The sequence below is a fragment of the Prosopis cineraria genome, unplaced genomic scaffold, assembly GCF_029017545.1.
Source record: "Prosopis cineraria cultivar Desert tree isolate PC_DT_omini unplaced genomic scaffold, ASM2901754v1 PC10, whole genome shotgun sequence".
Lineage (NCBI taxonomy): Eukaryota > Viridiplantae > Streptophyta > Magnoliopsida > Fabales > Fabaceae > Prosopis > Prosopis cineraria.
Genome location: NW_026555341.1, coordinates 38,563,756 through 38,576,825, shown reverse-complemented (window position 1 = coordinate 38,576,825; position 13,070 = coordinate 38,563,756). Strand labels below are relative to the sequence as shown.

Here is a 13,070-nt window from a genome sequence, read left to right as displayed (position 1 = left end):
TCAATGGAGGACTTAAAAAATAATAACAACAAAAAATATAATGTCTCATTTTAAGAATATACAAGTAGACAATATTTATTAATAATTTTTTTAAAATTTATTTCATTTTCCCTGCTATTCTATTCTACCTATATGGGTATATATAATTTAAGTTTGGTTCTGGAGGATAATAAAATGTAACGTATTTATTTTATTTTCGTACGTATACGTACTATAATTGATTTCGTTGGATTTCAGTTTTGTTTGTTCTAATTAATCACCCCTGCTCTCCCCATCTTCTTTGTAAATTATTTTTATCAATCTCATTAATATCAATAAAAAAAATATAAAAAATAAAAATGTATAAAATTTTAAATATATCTCTATATAATAAATTCAAAAAACAATGTCATATTATTTTTTTTCTTTAAGAGTAATTTTAAAAATATTTTTTAAATATTATTTAAAAAGTCATATCATCATTTATAGATTGAATTAAATAAATATTTTAGAATATAACTTATAAAATAAGCGAGGAGGGAGTACAATATATATAAACAATAATCCCTAATTAGTCAATTTAAGCGCCTAACGCTAAACCAGGAGACGGTGACGATAAAACGAAAAAAATGAGTGAGGAAGAAGCAGAGGGAACGCAGGGGTAGAAGCAGTGGCTGGTTTTCGGAACCGTTATCGCACGCGTTGGCCTTCGTCATCGGCAAGAGAATCCAATCTCACGGCGAATGAAACAATGACGCCGTGGGTAAGGGTCACCGGAACTATCAAAGACAAAGGAAGCATTTGGGCGGCCAAGTTCGCTCCGCCCACCATCCTCCGGAACCCCGTTCTCGAGACGGCCGTCATCAAAGCTACCAGCCACGATGAGCGCCACATCGACTACAAGAACGTCGAGAGAGTCATGCAATGGCTCGCCGCCTCGCCGCTTCACCTGAAACCTCTCGTTTTCAGTTTGTCCTTGCGCATGAAGAAGACGCGTAGCTGGCCCGTCGCTCTCAAGGGCTTAATGCTCATCCATGGAATTTTCTGTTGCGACTTCCCTGCCCTACAGAAAATCGGACGCTTACCTTTTGATCTCTCCGATTTCACCGATCGCCATTCCAAATCAGACAAGGTATGGGGCTTCAATGCTTTCGTTCGTTCGTATTTTACGTATTTGGATCAGCGATCAGCGTTTGTGTCGTCCGAATACCAAAAGAGAAGCAAACAGAGGAAGGAGATCGAGGACACGTTGATGCAAGAGCTGGAGAAATTGCAGAAGATGCAAACCCTAATCGACACGATCCTCCAGATCAGGCCTCTGAACGAGCGAATAAACAACGTGGCCCTGATTCTGGAAGCCATGGATTGCATGGTCGTGGAGCTGTCCGATCTGTACGGTAAATTCTGCGGAGAGATGTCTCGAATCCTCTTGAGAATTTATGACATGGGAGGGAAAATGGAAGCCAGTTTAGGGCTTCGTGTTGTGCAGAAAGCTGCAATACAAGGGGAAGAACTTGCTTGTTACTTCGAGTTTTGCAGAGAAATGGGGATAGTCCATGCTTATCGGAGCCCCAAAGTTGAACGAATCTCTGAAGAAAACATTCGAACTCTGGAGCGAATGGCCAATGGGGAAGACGAGAAGAAGATGATAGAGATGGAGAAAAAGGAAGAGAAGGGCATAGTGCTGCCATCGAAGGAAGGTTCAGAGACAGTGATAACAGAGAAATGGGAGGTATTTGAGGACGATAATAGAGGTTTGAATGATGGGAATAATAGTATAATTGCATCGGCCAATTCTAACCCCTTTCTAGAGGAATCATTCTATAGCCTCGTACCTTATAATCCACCTCTTCCAGATTTAATCACTTTCTAGGCGCTCTGCATGTGATGGTCGTTCCTTTTCTATGGCATGCAACATATATACTATCCTCCTTATTTTTTTTTTTTCAACACGGTCCATGAAATTTAAACAAACGTTGAAACAAGGTGATACGTATATATATTTTATAACCACATAAAGCTAGTAGTATAACATTTCTTCATTTTTTAATTTATCCTTTTCACAAAGTTATATACTTTCTTCTGTCCATGTCTTTAAGAAATTTTATTTAGTTCTTAATATAAAACACCTTATAAAATTTGGTAAAACATTAATGAGTTACTTCCAAAAAATCTCACATATTCAATTAGTTCATTTGAGTGCCATATTTGACTTTTAGATTTAAAGGTAACGTTAATTGTAATTAAGCATAATTGGAGATTTTTATGGAAATTTTTGAAAAAAAAATTCTAAATTAATTTTAAAATCACCTTCATTAATTCACATGACTTAATTAAAAATATCTTATAAATAGGATTAAAAAAAAAAGGTTCAATGGGTGTTTCATTAGACACACACATACACATAGTTCATGGCATTGATTCAAGCTGAGGGATTGAACTTTATTTCTTGCTCATATATAAAGGATCCCTACTCAACCAATAATGAGTTATTCATCTAGCAATGATTTGGCTCATAATTTATAAGATTATAAGATCAAATCATGCTATTAATATGAGGATTTTGTTGGCACTATAATTTATTCATAAAAAATAAGAAAGGATCCCTGCTCTTCAATTGTATATATTTTCCAAGTATAATATTCTAATTCTAAATATAATAATACCCCTTTATAGAACTAAGTTAATGAAACTGGAAAACTTGACTTTGACAATAGGAAAATTGACAATTGCAGACCTTATAAAGATATTAATTACAATTATTAACTCTAAATTATTGAAATTCCAATAATGAATCCTTGCTTGTAATTAAAAAATTATAAATAACCTAAAATGCCCCTAAAGATAAACTAAAATAGCTGCGTAAATATCTGATATCTTTGTTTTTTGTTTTGGTCTCTGATAGTTGCTGTCGTGTGCTTCGCTCATTCTCTGTTTGATATTGATTAATTCAATCGTTGTTGCTTTGTATTGCACTCCTCTTCCTAGTTGGGTAAAATTCTCAACTTTCTTCTTTCCTTTCCCCTTTTTTTTTTTTTTTCGTTTTATATACTTTTGTATGCCATATCTTATGTTCTTTTTTAGTCATGTTTTTATGGCTCGTTTAGTATGGAGAAATGCTTTTGGTGAAAGTGAAAGTAAGATTTAAAAGTATGTTTAGTATATTGGTGGAAGTGAGATATAAAAATTATTTAATATTGTATTATATTTTTGAAAAGACTAAAATACCTTTGAAATTAAAAAAAATTGACCCACCATGGCCACGGCCTTCAAATGTCATCGAAAAACACCATTAAAGTTAAGAACACAAGAATCCAAATCAAGAACAAGAACACATAGAATATAAGAACACCAGAAATCAAAGGCAAGAACGCAATAATCCAAATCAAGAACATACAAGAAATCAAACGATCGTGGCAGCTTGATGCAGTTGTCGGTGGGAACTGGGAACACCATCACTGGGGGAAATCAAAAGCATTAGTGGGATGAGAATTTGAAAAAACTCAGCCTATCAAAGACGAACTTGGAGCTTATGCAGTGATTCATCGAAGACTTTACAGCAATTAAAGAGCAAGCAAAATTATCAGTGAGGGTGTGGACTTTACAGTTGGTGAAGGAATGCTATCGCTGGAGGAAATCGCCATTGTTGGTCGCTTAATGTGTTCTTCATCGTTGCCGTTGAAGATCTGGAATTGGAGCATGTGTTCTTCAATTGACGTTGCCGCTGAAGACCTGGAGTTGGAAGCATGTAACATCCTAAGTTTTTAAGTTAGGAATTATCAGTGTCTAAGGGTATTTTAGTTAATTTAGATAAACTATTGATTAATGACATTTATGGGAGATTAATATGATTTTTGGATCCTTGGACAGCCTTAGAAGAAGGTTAGGTCAAAGTTTAGGCGGGTCATGGCATGGAGGAAGGTTTAAATTGATAAAGGACTCTCTATGCCATGCACAACAACGAACATGTCAATGCACCATGGTGCATATGCAGAATTAACACTTATTAATTCACGAAAACAAACCCAAAATCAAAAGTGAGATAAGGGAAATTGCGAGGATGAGATGGGAAACGATTGACTCGCTGTGACTTAATTTTTCAACTAAGACTTATCTATGATTCAGTTTCTTAACTTTTGAAATACTTACAAATTAGTCATTGAATTTTTTTAATTTTTCTTATGTTAGCTTAGATCTCACATCAATGAGTAAGAGGAGGGTATTTTAGAATAACATACGAGCATTTTTTATCCCTCTTATTTGATAAAAAATTTTTTTAAAAATTTAAAAATAAGGACCGAATTATGAGTGAATCAAAAGTTGAGGGACTAACTCGCATCGAGTTATAATTGAGAAATTGAGTTGCAGCGAGTCATAGTTAAGTGACTGAGTTACAAGTGAGTTAAAAGTTGAAAAATTAAAAGATTAATTTTTCTTAAATATAAAATCACTATCAATAGAGACATTTTTTAAAAAAAAGGCAATGATTACACTTTGAAAGACTAAAAATGTCTTATATTTTTTAACATCTAACTCCTTAAAAAATACTTTATAATTTTTAACGGAGGGAATAAAAAAGTTTAAAATGATTACTTTTGTGAAAAACAAACATCTTTTTATACAACTATATTTAATATATTATATAATATCATTAGGTCAAATATGAGATTATCATTTCTAATTGAGATGTTTTTTTTTTAAATATGATTACCTGATCATGTTAAATTCGAATATTGGCATGAATTGGGAGTAATCGTCTTACAGAAATTTTCTGCATTCAAGCCAATTCAAACTCGAGTTAAATGATTGTGACTCTTAAATTAACGCTGTAAGTGAGATGGTTTTTTTTTTTAATATAACTTATTTCATTTATAATTTTTACAATAAAATATATTGACGACCCTCCTATTATGCTTTAATTACATAGACATTCTCTTTATTTTAAAAACTCATATAGACCTTCTTTAAAATTAAAAGGTGTGATATATAAACCTCCCTTGTATATTTAAAATTCTATTTTCATTCATCCAAATATTAATTGACTATTAAATTTGACGGTTAAACTTTTAGTTTGACCAAAGCACCCTTCTCTAATATAAGAATTATCTAAAAATTTATATTTGGCAAAAAAAATTATTTTTTTTCTATACAACTAAAACATATAATAAATACATTTTAAATTTTTTAATATATTATAAAATTATTATTTTAAACATATTATAAAATTCTATTTTTCATGAAATTTATTGAAACTTATTTATTTATGTTTTTTAATACTGCTAAGAACATATTTCAAACATATATTTTTATTCATCACATAATATAAAATGATATAAGTTCGAGAGATTATATAAATAGTTTAAATTTTAAACTTAAAATTTGTAAATATATTTTTATAATGAAATTATATAACTATTAAAATAATATAATTTAGGATTTATTAAAGTAAGGGGTAAATTAGCAAGTAAAATTTATTTTAATATAAATTTTAATTTAAAAATAAGTTTTTTAAATATGTTTTGAATATGCCTAACAGAGTTAAATAATTGGACTAACTTGTATGTTTTTAAAATAGAAGGAACGTCTGTGTAATTAAAGCAAAATAGAAGGATATAAGAGTATTTTCCTTTAATTTTTAACTTTTAACCCTATTCAACAAGACAATCACTGGTAATAAAAATTATTTTAATTTGAGATAATGTAATTTTTAATTCTTCAAATTTGTCTTACTTATTAATTTAATCTCTCTAATTTAATTTTTATCAACTTAATCCTTTAAATTTATTTAGTTATTGATTTGGTTTCTATTGTTCAAAAAAAAGGTTACATTATTAAAATTTGCTCATATGGATAGCAAAATATTGATATCAACTATGTAGATTAATGAAAAGAAGAAAAATTAAGTAGTAGAGGAAAAACTGACTCTAAAATTTTAAAAAACAAGAAAACAAAATACACTAAAAAGGATTATATTAATAAAAATTAAACTAATGTGAAGGTTTATTTGTCCTCATTTTTTTTTTTTGGCCAACGTTCTCATTTAGTTATATATACATACCAAGTTATCAACAGACTTTATGTATTGGATTATTTTAAAAGTTAATTTATGTTTTGAAACTTAAAAAACTGACAAAATAATTTAAGAAAATATAAAAAATTAAATTCATAAAAATTAAATTTAAGGAATCAAACTAATATCTTAGATAAATTTGAGGGACTATAAATTTTATTATCTCATCCAATTTTCATGCTCTAAATATATGTTTTGGAAACAATTAATAAAAAGTAAAAATGAAAACAGCCGACAGCCGATGTGAAATGTCGCTGCAACTTATGTTTAACACGTTTCAGGCAACAAGCAAAAAATTTCAACGTAACTCGCTTTAATTGCCCATGAAACTATCAATTATCCTCATTCATGACATAATGGTACAATAATTAATTAAAAATAAATGAAATAAAATAAATTAAAAAAATATATGTAAAAATGAGATGATTAAAATGAATAATAAATCACATTTATAAAGAAAGAGAGTAATTTAAAATTTAGATCATGAAATTAAGAATTATAATTTATAAAATTTTTAAAGAGTGTGATAATTCCCTCATTTATAATATATATTAATATTAATGGATTTTATTACACTTACTATAAAAAAAAGATGATTTAATTTATTTTTATATTAATTTTTTAATTCATTCTATTCCCACTTTCTAGCAACCAAATGAAAGCTTTATTTTGTCATCTTACTCAACCTCAAATATTTACAAGAAAGTTGATCCACAAAGATTGGAAGATTAGGAAAAAGAATGTAGCCAACTTTTCTGACACTTTTCATGAAAATTTTTATATATTTGATCATCCTCCAACAATCATACAAGGGTTGGATAATGGAGAAAGATCACCCTTGCCTGTTGAACCTTGACGAGCTGAATGCTCTTTAATTTTTAATGTATGATTTTAGTTTTATTCCAAAAAAAAAAAAATCACAAGGACAGGCTGAAACAGAGCATGAAGATGAAGATGACCGGATTCAAATCTCACTCTCTCTGCTCCTTCTTCTTCTGTTCATCCTTCTGAATCTTTCATCTAACCTCGCAAATCATGCGTCAGAATTAGTAAACGAGGTATGTGCTCAAACTTCAAATTACATATTCTGTGTTAAATCTCTCTATTCTGATCCCCATGCCCCAGAATCAGATAGTTATGGCCTCGCCGTCATTGCCTTTCGCTTGGCATACATCAATGCCACTATCACCAGACATCACGTACTGAAAGTGCTCAAGAAAGACTCTGAGACCTTCTTTGAATTAGCTGATTTGGCTGGGCTTGCTGCTCGTTCTGCTGAGGATTGCCAAGCTACTTTCAAGGGAACGCATGATTCTCCGTTAACATCTTTGAATATGGTTTTTAAGGGTCTTTGTGAAATATGTGTAGTTGTTTCTAAACACTTCACTGGATCCTAATGTTTAGTTATCTCACTTCTTCTGGTGTTCAAGATGTGCTCTTCTGTGAGCGTTGAGATTATTCTACTAGCATAGTTCGTTCTCTATTCACGAATTTTCTCCAATTTGTTTGTATTTTTCATGAATTGCATCATTATTCACACTGAAGCTTAGTGAATTCGTGAAGCAATTCGTTGCGTGAAAAATTCGAACTTGTGACAGAAACCTTGAAATGGTGGAAGAATTTGCTCTACAGGAAGAAGAAACTCAATAAATTGTTTCGTATTCAGGTGAAATCTTATATCTACAATGGTGGAAGAATTCTTGTGCTCAAATTTCAAATAAGAAATCTTAACAGTATCAACCTGTTGCATTCTGAGTTGGTCTATAGACTTTAACGGGAGAAAAATAGCTGAAAAAAGACAAGGGCAAGGAGGAAGTTGATCTGATGTCCAAATGTAATGTATTATCATGCTAGCTAATCTTTGAAGTTTATTGCACATAAAAATTTGTTCTTTCATATACTGTTCAATTCCTAAGAAAACGAAAGTTCAAATACCGAGCTCATTATCAACGTGACTGGCTATTTTGAATAACCATGGTAAAGGCGGCACCTGGAGACAATTTGTTGGGCTCTGTTATTTTGTCTCCTGTGCAGCAATTAATTGAAAGGGCTAAAAGAGCATAATGAAAAATGACCAATTAACCTAGACAGATATCTTTGAGAAAATTTCTTTAACTGAACTGGCTTATTTAATACATCTTGTATTCTGATTTTATATCTCAGCTGATTACTGCAATGCTTGAACTGGTTCAATACACATTGTTTATATCCACTTTCTCAGTGTCTGGCAGTAAACAGAATTAACAAATGTGGAGAAAGTGATTGAAAACTACGCAATAGCAACTCATTAACAGATTCAGATAAAATCTTACAAGCCTCATGATCTTCATTCGCTTATCATATTTATAGACAAGGATATGATAATTCAAGCACTGTTGCTGCTTCCATCCGCTGATCCAGGCATCAACTCTCTCAACATGGCCACTACCTGCAACATGTTTGGCCTCTTGGAAGCAAAATCATCAACACACTGTAATGTTATATCTAAATACCTCATCATCTCTTTCACCTCTTTGACCTCTGCTTCATCTGTTCCTTTAGTCATCAAAAGTAACTCAGGATCTATCACTTCCTTTTGTTTACCTTCACGTACCTTCATTTTGGCCCATCCCACCAAGTTAGTGTCACCAAAATCCTCTTTATCAGTAGGGCGCTTCCCAGAAAGAAGTTCCAGCATGACAACTCCAAAGGAATAGACATCGCCCTTTGCAGTGCACCGGAAACTTTGGTAGTACTCTGGTGGAACATATCCAGGTGTCCCTGCTAGTGTGCTGACACTTAGATGAGTGTCAAGAGCACTTATTAGTCTTGCCATTCCAAAGTCTGAAACCCTGGCCTCCATTTCATGGTCAAGTAGTACATTGCTTGATTTCATGTCTCTGTGTATTATGTGTGGGATGCAATTGTGGTGTAGGAAACAAAGTCCTTTTGCAGCACCTCTTGCAATCTTCTTCCTTTCTTCCCATGTTAGAATTCTCCTATCTCGTGTCTTTGTTCTCCCATGGAGCATTTCTTCAAGGCTTCCATACTCCATGTATTCATAAACCAGAAGCCTCTCTTCACCAACTTTACAGTATCCCAATAAAGGGACAAGATTTCTATGCTTGATCTTCCCTAAGGTTTCCATCTCTGCCATGAATTCTCGATCTCCTTGACAGCTCAATCGAATGAGCTTTTTAATTGCAACACTTGAGCCATCCTTTAGTGTGGCCCTGAACACTTCTCCAAACCCACCACACCCAATGAGGCTAGCTGCTGAGAAGCCGTTAGTTGCTTCAATCAATTGTGAGAACTTGAGCTTCCTCAGTTGTCTCTGAAATGTTGCCACATTAATGCTCAAAGGCTCTTTCTCCTTGTCAATTTTCCATGTTGTGGCAGCATGAGATGCTTGCAAGCTACTAAGCATCTTAACTTCCTCAGCCTCCTTCCTCCTTGCACGCATTGCAATCGCCCACACAATTAAGATACATACAGAAGCGATGGAAATGAGAACTCCCATCACAATGCTATTTGCCCATGATCCTGTTGCTCCCTTATGGCCACCTTTGCTCTCATCTGCACTTGGATTTGTTGCTGGTTGGCTGTTATCGTTCTGACATTCAGGCAGTGGAACGCCACAAAGTCCCGGGTTGTTTGCATACTGGCTAGCTGGCAGTGTACTCAGTTGTCCTCTAGATGGAATTTGCCCGGTTAACTCATTGTTAGACAGATCAATCTGCACCAGAAATGATAGGTTTGAGAATGAATCGGGGATATGACCTTGCAGCCTATTATGTGATGCATCGAAGACACCTAAGTTCTTAAGCTGGCCAAGTGATGAGGGAATCTCTCCTGATAACTGGTTGTGAGACAATTCAAGAACCTGTAAAGCCACCATGTCCCCAAATTCTTCTGGGATTCTCCCACGAAGCTCGTTGTATGAAAGATCTAGATACTCCAAAGTCTGGTACTTGGTAAAATAGCTCAGGACTGGACCAGAATACAATCTCGTGAAATCACAAGTCCTCAATGTTGGCACCTGCTGAAGTCTTTCTGGTCTGATTCCGGAAAACTCTAGCAAACCTCCAACTCCTTTACATGAGTTTCCCACATTTCTTACGAACACTAATGTGTTCCCTGAAAGAATCCCAAACAATGATTTTGCTCCAAGCTGCCTGCCAAGTCTTGGTGGGATCTCTCCAGTGAGCTTGTTACTGTTTAAGTCCAGCCACACCAAACTGCTACAATTAGCTAGCTCTCCTGGTATCTCTCCCGTCAAGCTGTTGTTTCCCAACTGCAAAACTGCTAATCGAGTCAACTGGCCAAATTCACGCGGTATTTGACCGGTGAGTCCATTGCTTGTCAGCGAAATCCATTCAAGATTGCTGCAATTGAATAACTCAACAGGAATTTCACCACTTAGCTGATTATTATTCAGTATAAGATCCTTCAGACTTTTGCATTTACCTAATTCTGGCGGGATTTTTCCTTCCAACCCATTGAACCATGCTATCAACTGCTGAAGATTCTCAAGCTGTCCAAGCTCTGGAGGGATTGAGCCATTGAGATAATTCAGACTAAAATCAATAGTCTTCAACTGGGAACATTTTGAGAGCTCAGCAGGAATTTCTCCAGTGATGAGATTATCTGGCATTCTAATCTGCTCAAGTGATGCTGCCCCTGGACATATATCTCGGGGAATAAATCCTGAGATTTTGTTAGAGCTTAAGTCCAAAATCCTCAAATTTTTGCATGATGATATTGAAGACGGAAACGGTCCTGAGATAGCATTGTTTCCCAAATACAGTTCCTGAATTGACTGTAGGTTCTGAAAGATTCCACCTGGTAATGGCCCTGACATATTGTTGTTAGATATGTCAAGATACTGCAGGCTAGAGCAAGCAGAAAAAGTTGGTGGGATCGAACCCGAAATGTTGTTGAAAGCAAATCTTAGATCTTTAAGGTTAGCGCACATATTTCCCAGCTCAAAAGGAATCCAACCAGTGATCTGATTATAAGAAAGATCAATTGTCTCTAGCTCAGTGAGCTGTCCCAGAGATTTTGGAATTGCCCCTGTAATGAAATTGTGTGCTAAATTCAAATTCTTAAGGCTGGTACAGTTTGACAAGGAAAATGGGATTGAATCTGATAAATGGTTTCCAGAGAGATCAAGAAACAACAAGGAACTGCACTCAATTTTCAAGTTCGATATCGACCCTGTCAAGTTGTTTGAAGAGATATCGAGAGACTGAAGCTTATCAGAGTTCTGCAAGAAGTTTTCAGGCACAGGACCTGTCAAGTTGTTGTAAGAAAGATTGACAACTACAAGATTGGGACACTTGGAGAAAAAATTCTCAGGAAGAGGACCTGAAACTCCAGTAAAGGACAGATCAAGCTGTGTCAAACTGTAAGGAAGGTCAAGCAAAGAAGTGGAATTTACAGGGAAAGAGTTCAAATGCAAATTCAGAACAGACAGCATATCTAAAGAAGACAAGGGACCTAAAGAAGTCCCAACGAGATTCTTATCACTGAGATCAAGCTGAGTGACACGTCTTGCAGTGCAGGAAACTCCATACCAGGTACAGGGATCTCTGGTGAGCTGCCAGGTGGACAAGACTCTGTCAGGGTCCTTCTGGATCGTCTTCTTGAACATGAGAAGAGCCTGCGCATCAGTCTTGAGGGATGATGAAGCTGGAAGTTGGTGGGTGAGAGGGAAGAAAAGAGAAGCCATGAGAAAGAGGAGCGAGAGAGCATGATAGCGAAAAAGCTGAAGTGGGTGGTTCTCCATGGGGAAAAAACAAGCTTGAGCAACGCCAGAACAGAACAGAACACACACACACACAGAGGTCGGGGGTTCTGAAGGAGACTGATATTGCAGAGAGATAGAGAGGGAGAGGGAGAGTGGTGGGTGATGGTGGCGAGAATGATGAGAGTGTGTTGTGGAAAAGGAGAAGGGTGGCCTTTAGGAAAAGAAGATGCTTTTGTGTGTTTTAAAAAATTGTAAAAGGAGGGAACGTGAGAAAGAAGAGAATATCAGAGGAAAGAACTAAACAAGGAAATTGGATATTGAAATCTTGCTTTGATCTCTGCCCATATTTGCATAAAGCACTTGTATTTAGATAATGGGATCAAATTTCAATATCTTAAGTATTTGATAATTAACAATACTGGCGACGGGTGAGTAAAAAAACAACATGAAGTAGGAAGAAAATGAGTCCGGATACAAAGACTGAGATACGATGAAGTTGGCATATGAGCTCGGAAAGAAAGAAAACATTTATTAATTTGCAGAGCGAGGGAGAGGGATTTTAGGGAGAAATTGAGGTGTAGTCAAAAAGAAAAGAGGTGGGAACCCACCAAAAGAGAAAGAGTCCAACAAAAGATCGGCGCTATAAAGAAAAAAAAACAAAAATAAAATCAAGAAACATTGCTGCGTTGTGTCGAGGTGCTTTGCTTTGTTGCTTGATCCAAGGAGTCGCTGTCCCTGTCAGTGAGCGTGAGAGAATGTTTCCCCTTTGTGCCTTACTTACATCTGCATATATATATATATACACACACACACATACATATAAACACACACACACACAGACACAAACACACACAAGTCTCACTCACTAATACTGTGTCTATGTCATATTCATATGACACCTCCTCTGCTGTTTGTACTCTACTTTCTTTGTTTCTCATTTATTTATGGGATGAGGAAAGGAACCAAGGGACATGATATTCACACAATTTTGCTCTAAATGCACATTTATATCTTTACTTGTTGTCATGCTTCACACTCTCTGGACTTCCTTCCCTTCCTCATTTATATTTGCACACGCATGGCTTTCCCTTGCGGCCCAATTATTGCCTGAATCTCTCTTTGATTCTGTTGCTTCCCCATCCATCATGCCCTTCCTTATCTTTACATCTCTTCCTATCAATCTTTGAAATTTTATACGATCTTATTATTTCCAAGTCATAAACTTCTTTATGCAGCCCACTATTCAAACTTCACATAATCTTTTATTCTATTATTAGCTCTTTTTTCTTTCTA

General features: G+C 34.9%; 2 protein-coding genes across 2 annotated transcripts; one reads left to right on the top strand and one right to left on the bottom strand.

Annotated features, from left to right (window-relative positions):
- The first annotated feature begins 639 nt into the window (after window positions 1–639).
- LOC129321388 (putative clathrin assembly protein At1g25240) lies at window positions 640–1,925 on the top strand. The gene has a single exon (XM_054967129.1). The coding sequence runs from the start codon at window positions 731–733 to the stop codon at window positions 1,850–1,852; it is 1,122 nt and encodes a 373-aa protein (XP_054823104.1). The 5' UTR covers window positions 640–730; the 3' UTR covers window positions 1,853–1,925.
- A 6,249-nt stretch (window positions 1,926–8,174) lies between these two features.
- LOC129323048 (serine/threonine-protein kinase BRI1-like 2) lies at window positions 8,175–12,000 on the bottom strand. Its single transcript, XM_054969589.1, has one exon. The coding sequence runs from the start codon at window positions 11,814–11,816 to the stop codon at window positions 8,415–8,417; it is 3,402 nt and encodes a 1,133-aa protein (XP_054825564.1). The 5' UTR covers window positions 11,817–12,000; the 3' UTR covers window positions 8,175–8,414.
- Window positions 12,001–13,070: the final 1,070 nt, after the last annotated feature.

Bases quoted from the DNA above. Each gene is read 5' to 3' on its own strand.
- LOC129321388 (XM_054967129.1), top strand. From the start codon at position 731: ATGACGCCGTGGGTAAGGGTCACCGGAACTATCAAAGACAAAGGAAGC.
- LOC129323048 (XM_054969589.1), bottom strand. From the start codon at position 11,816: ATGGAGAACCACCCACTTCAGCTTTTTCGCTATCATGCTCTCTCGCTC.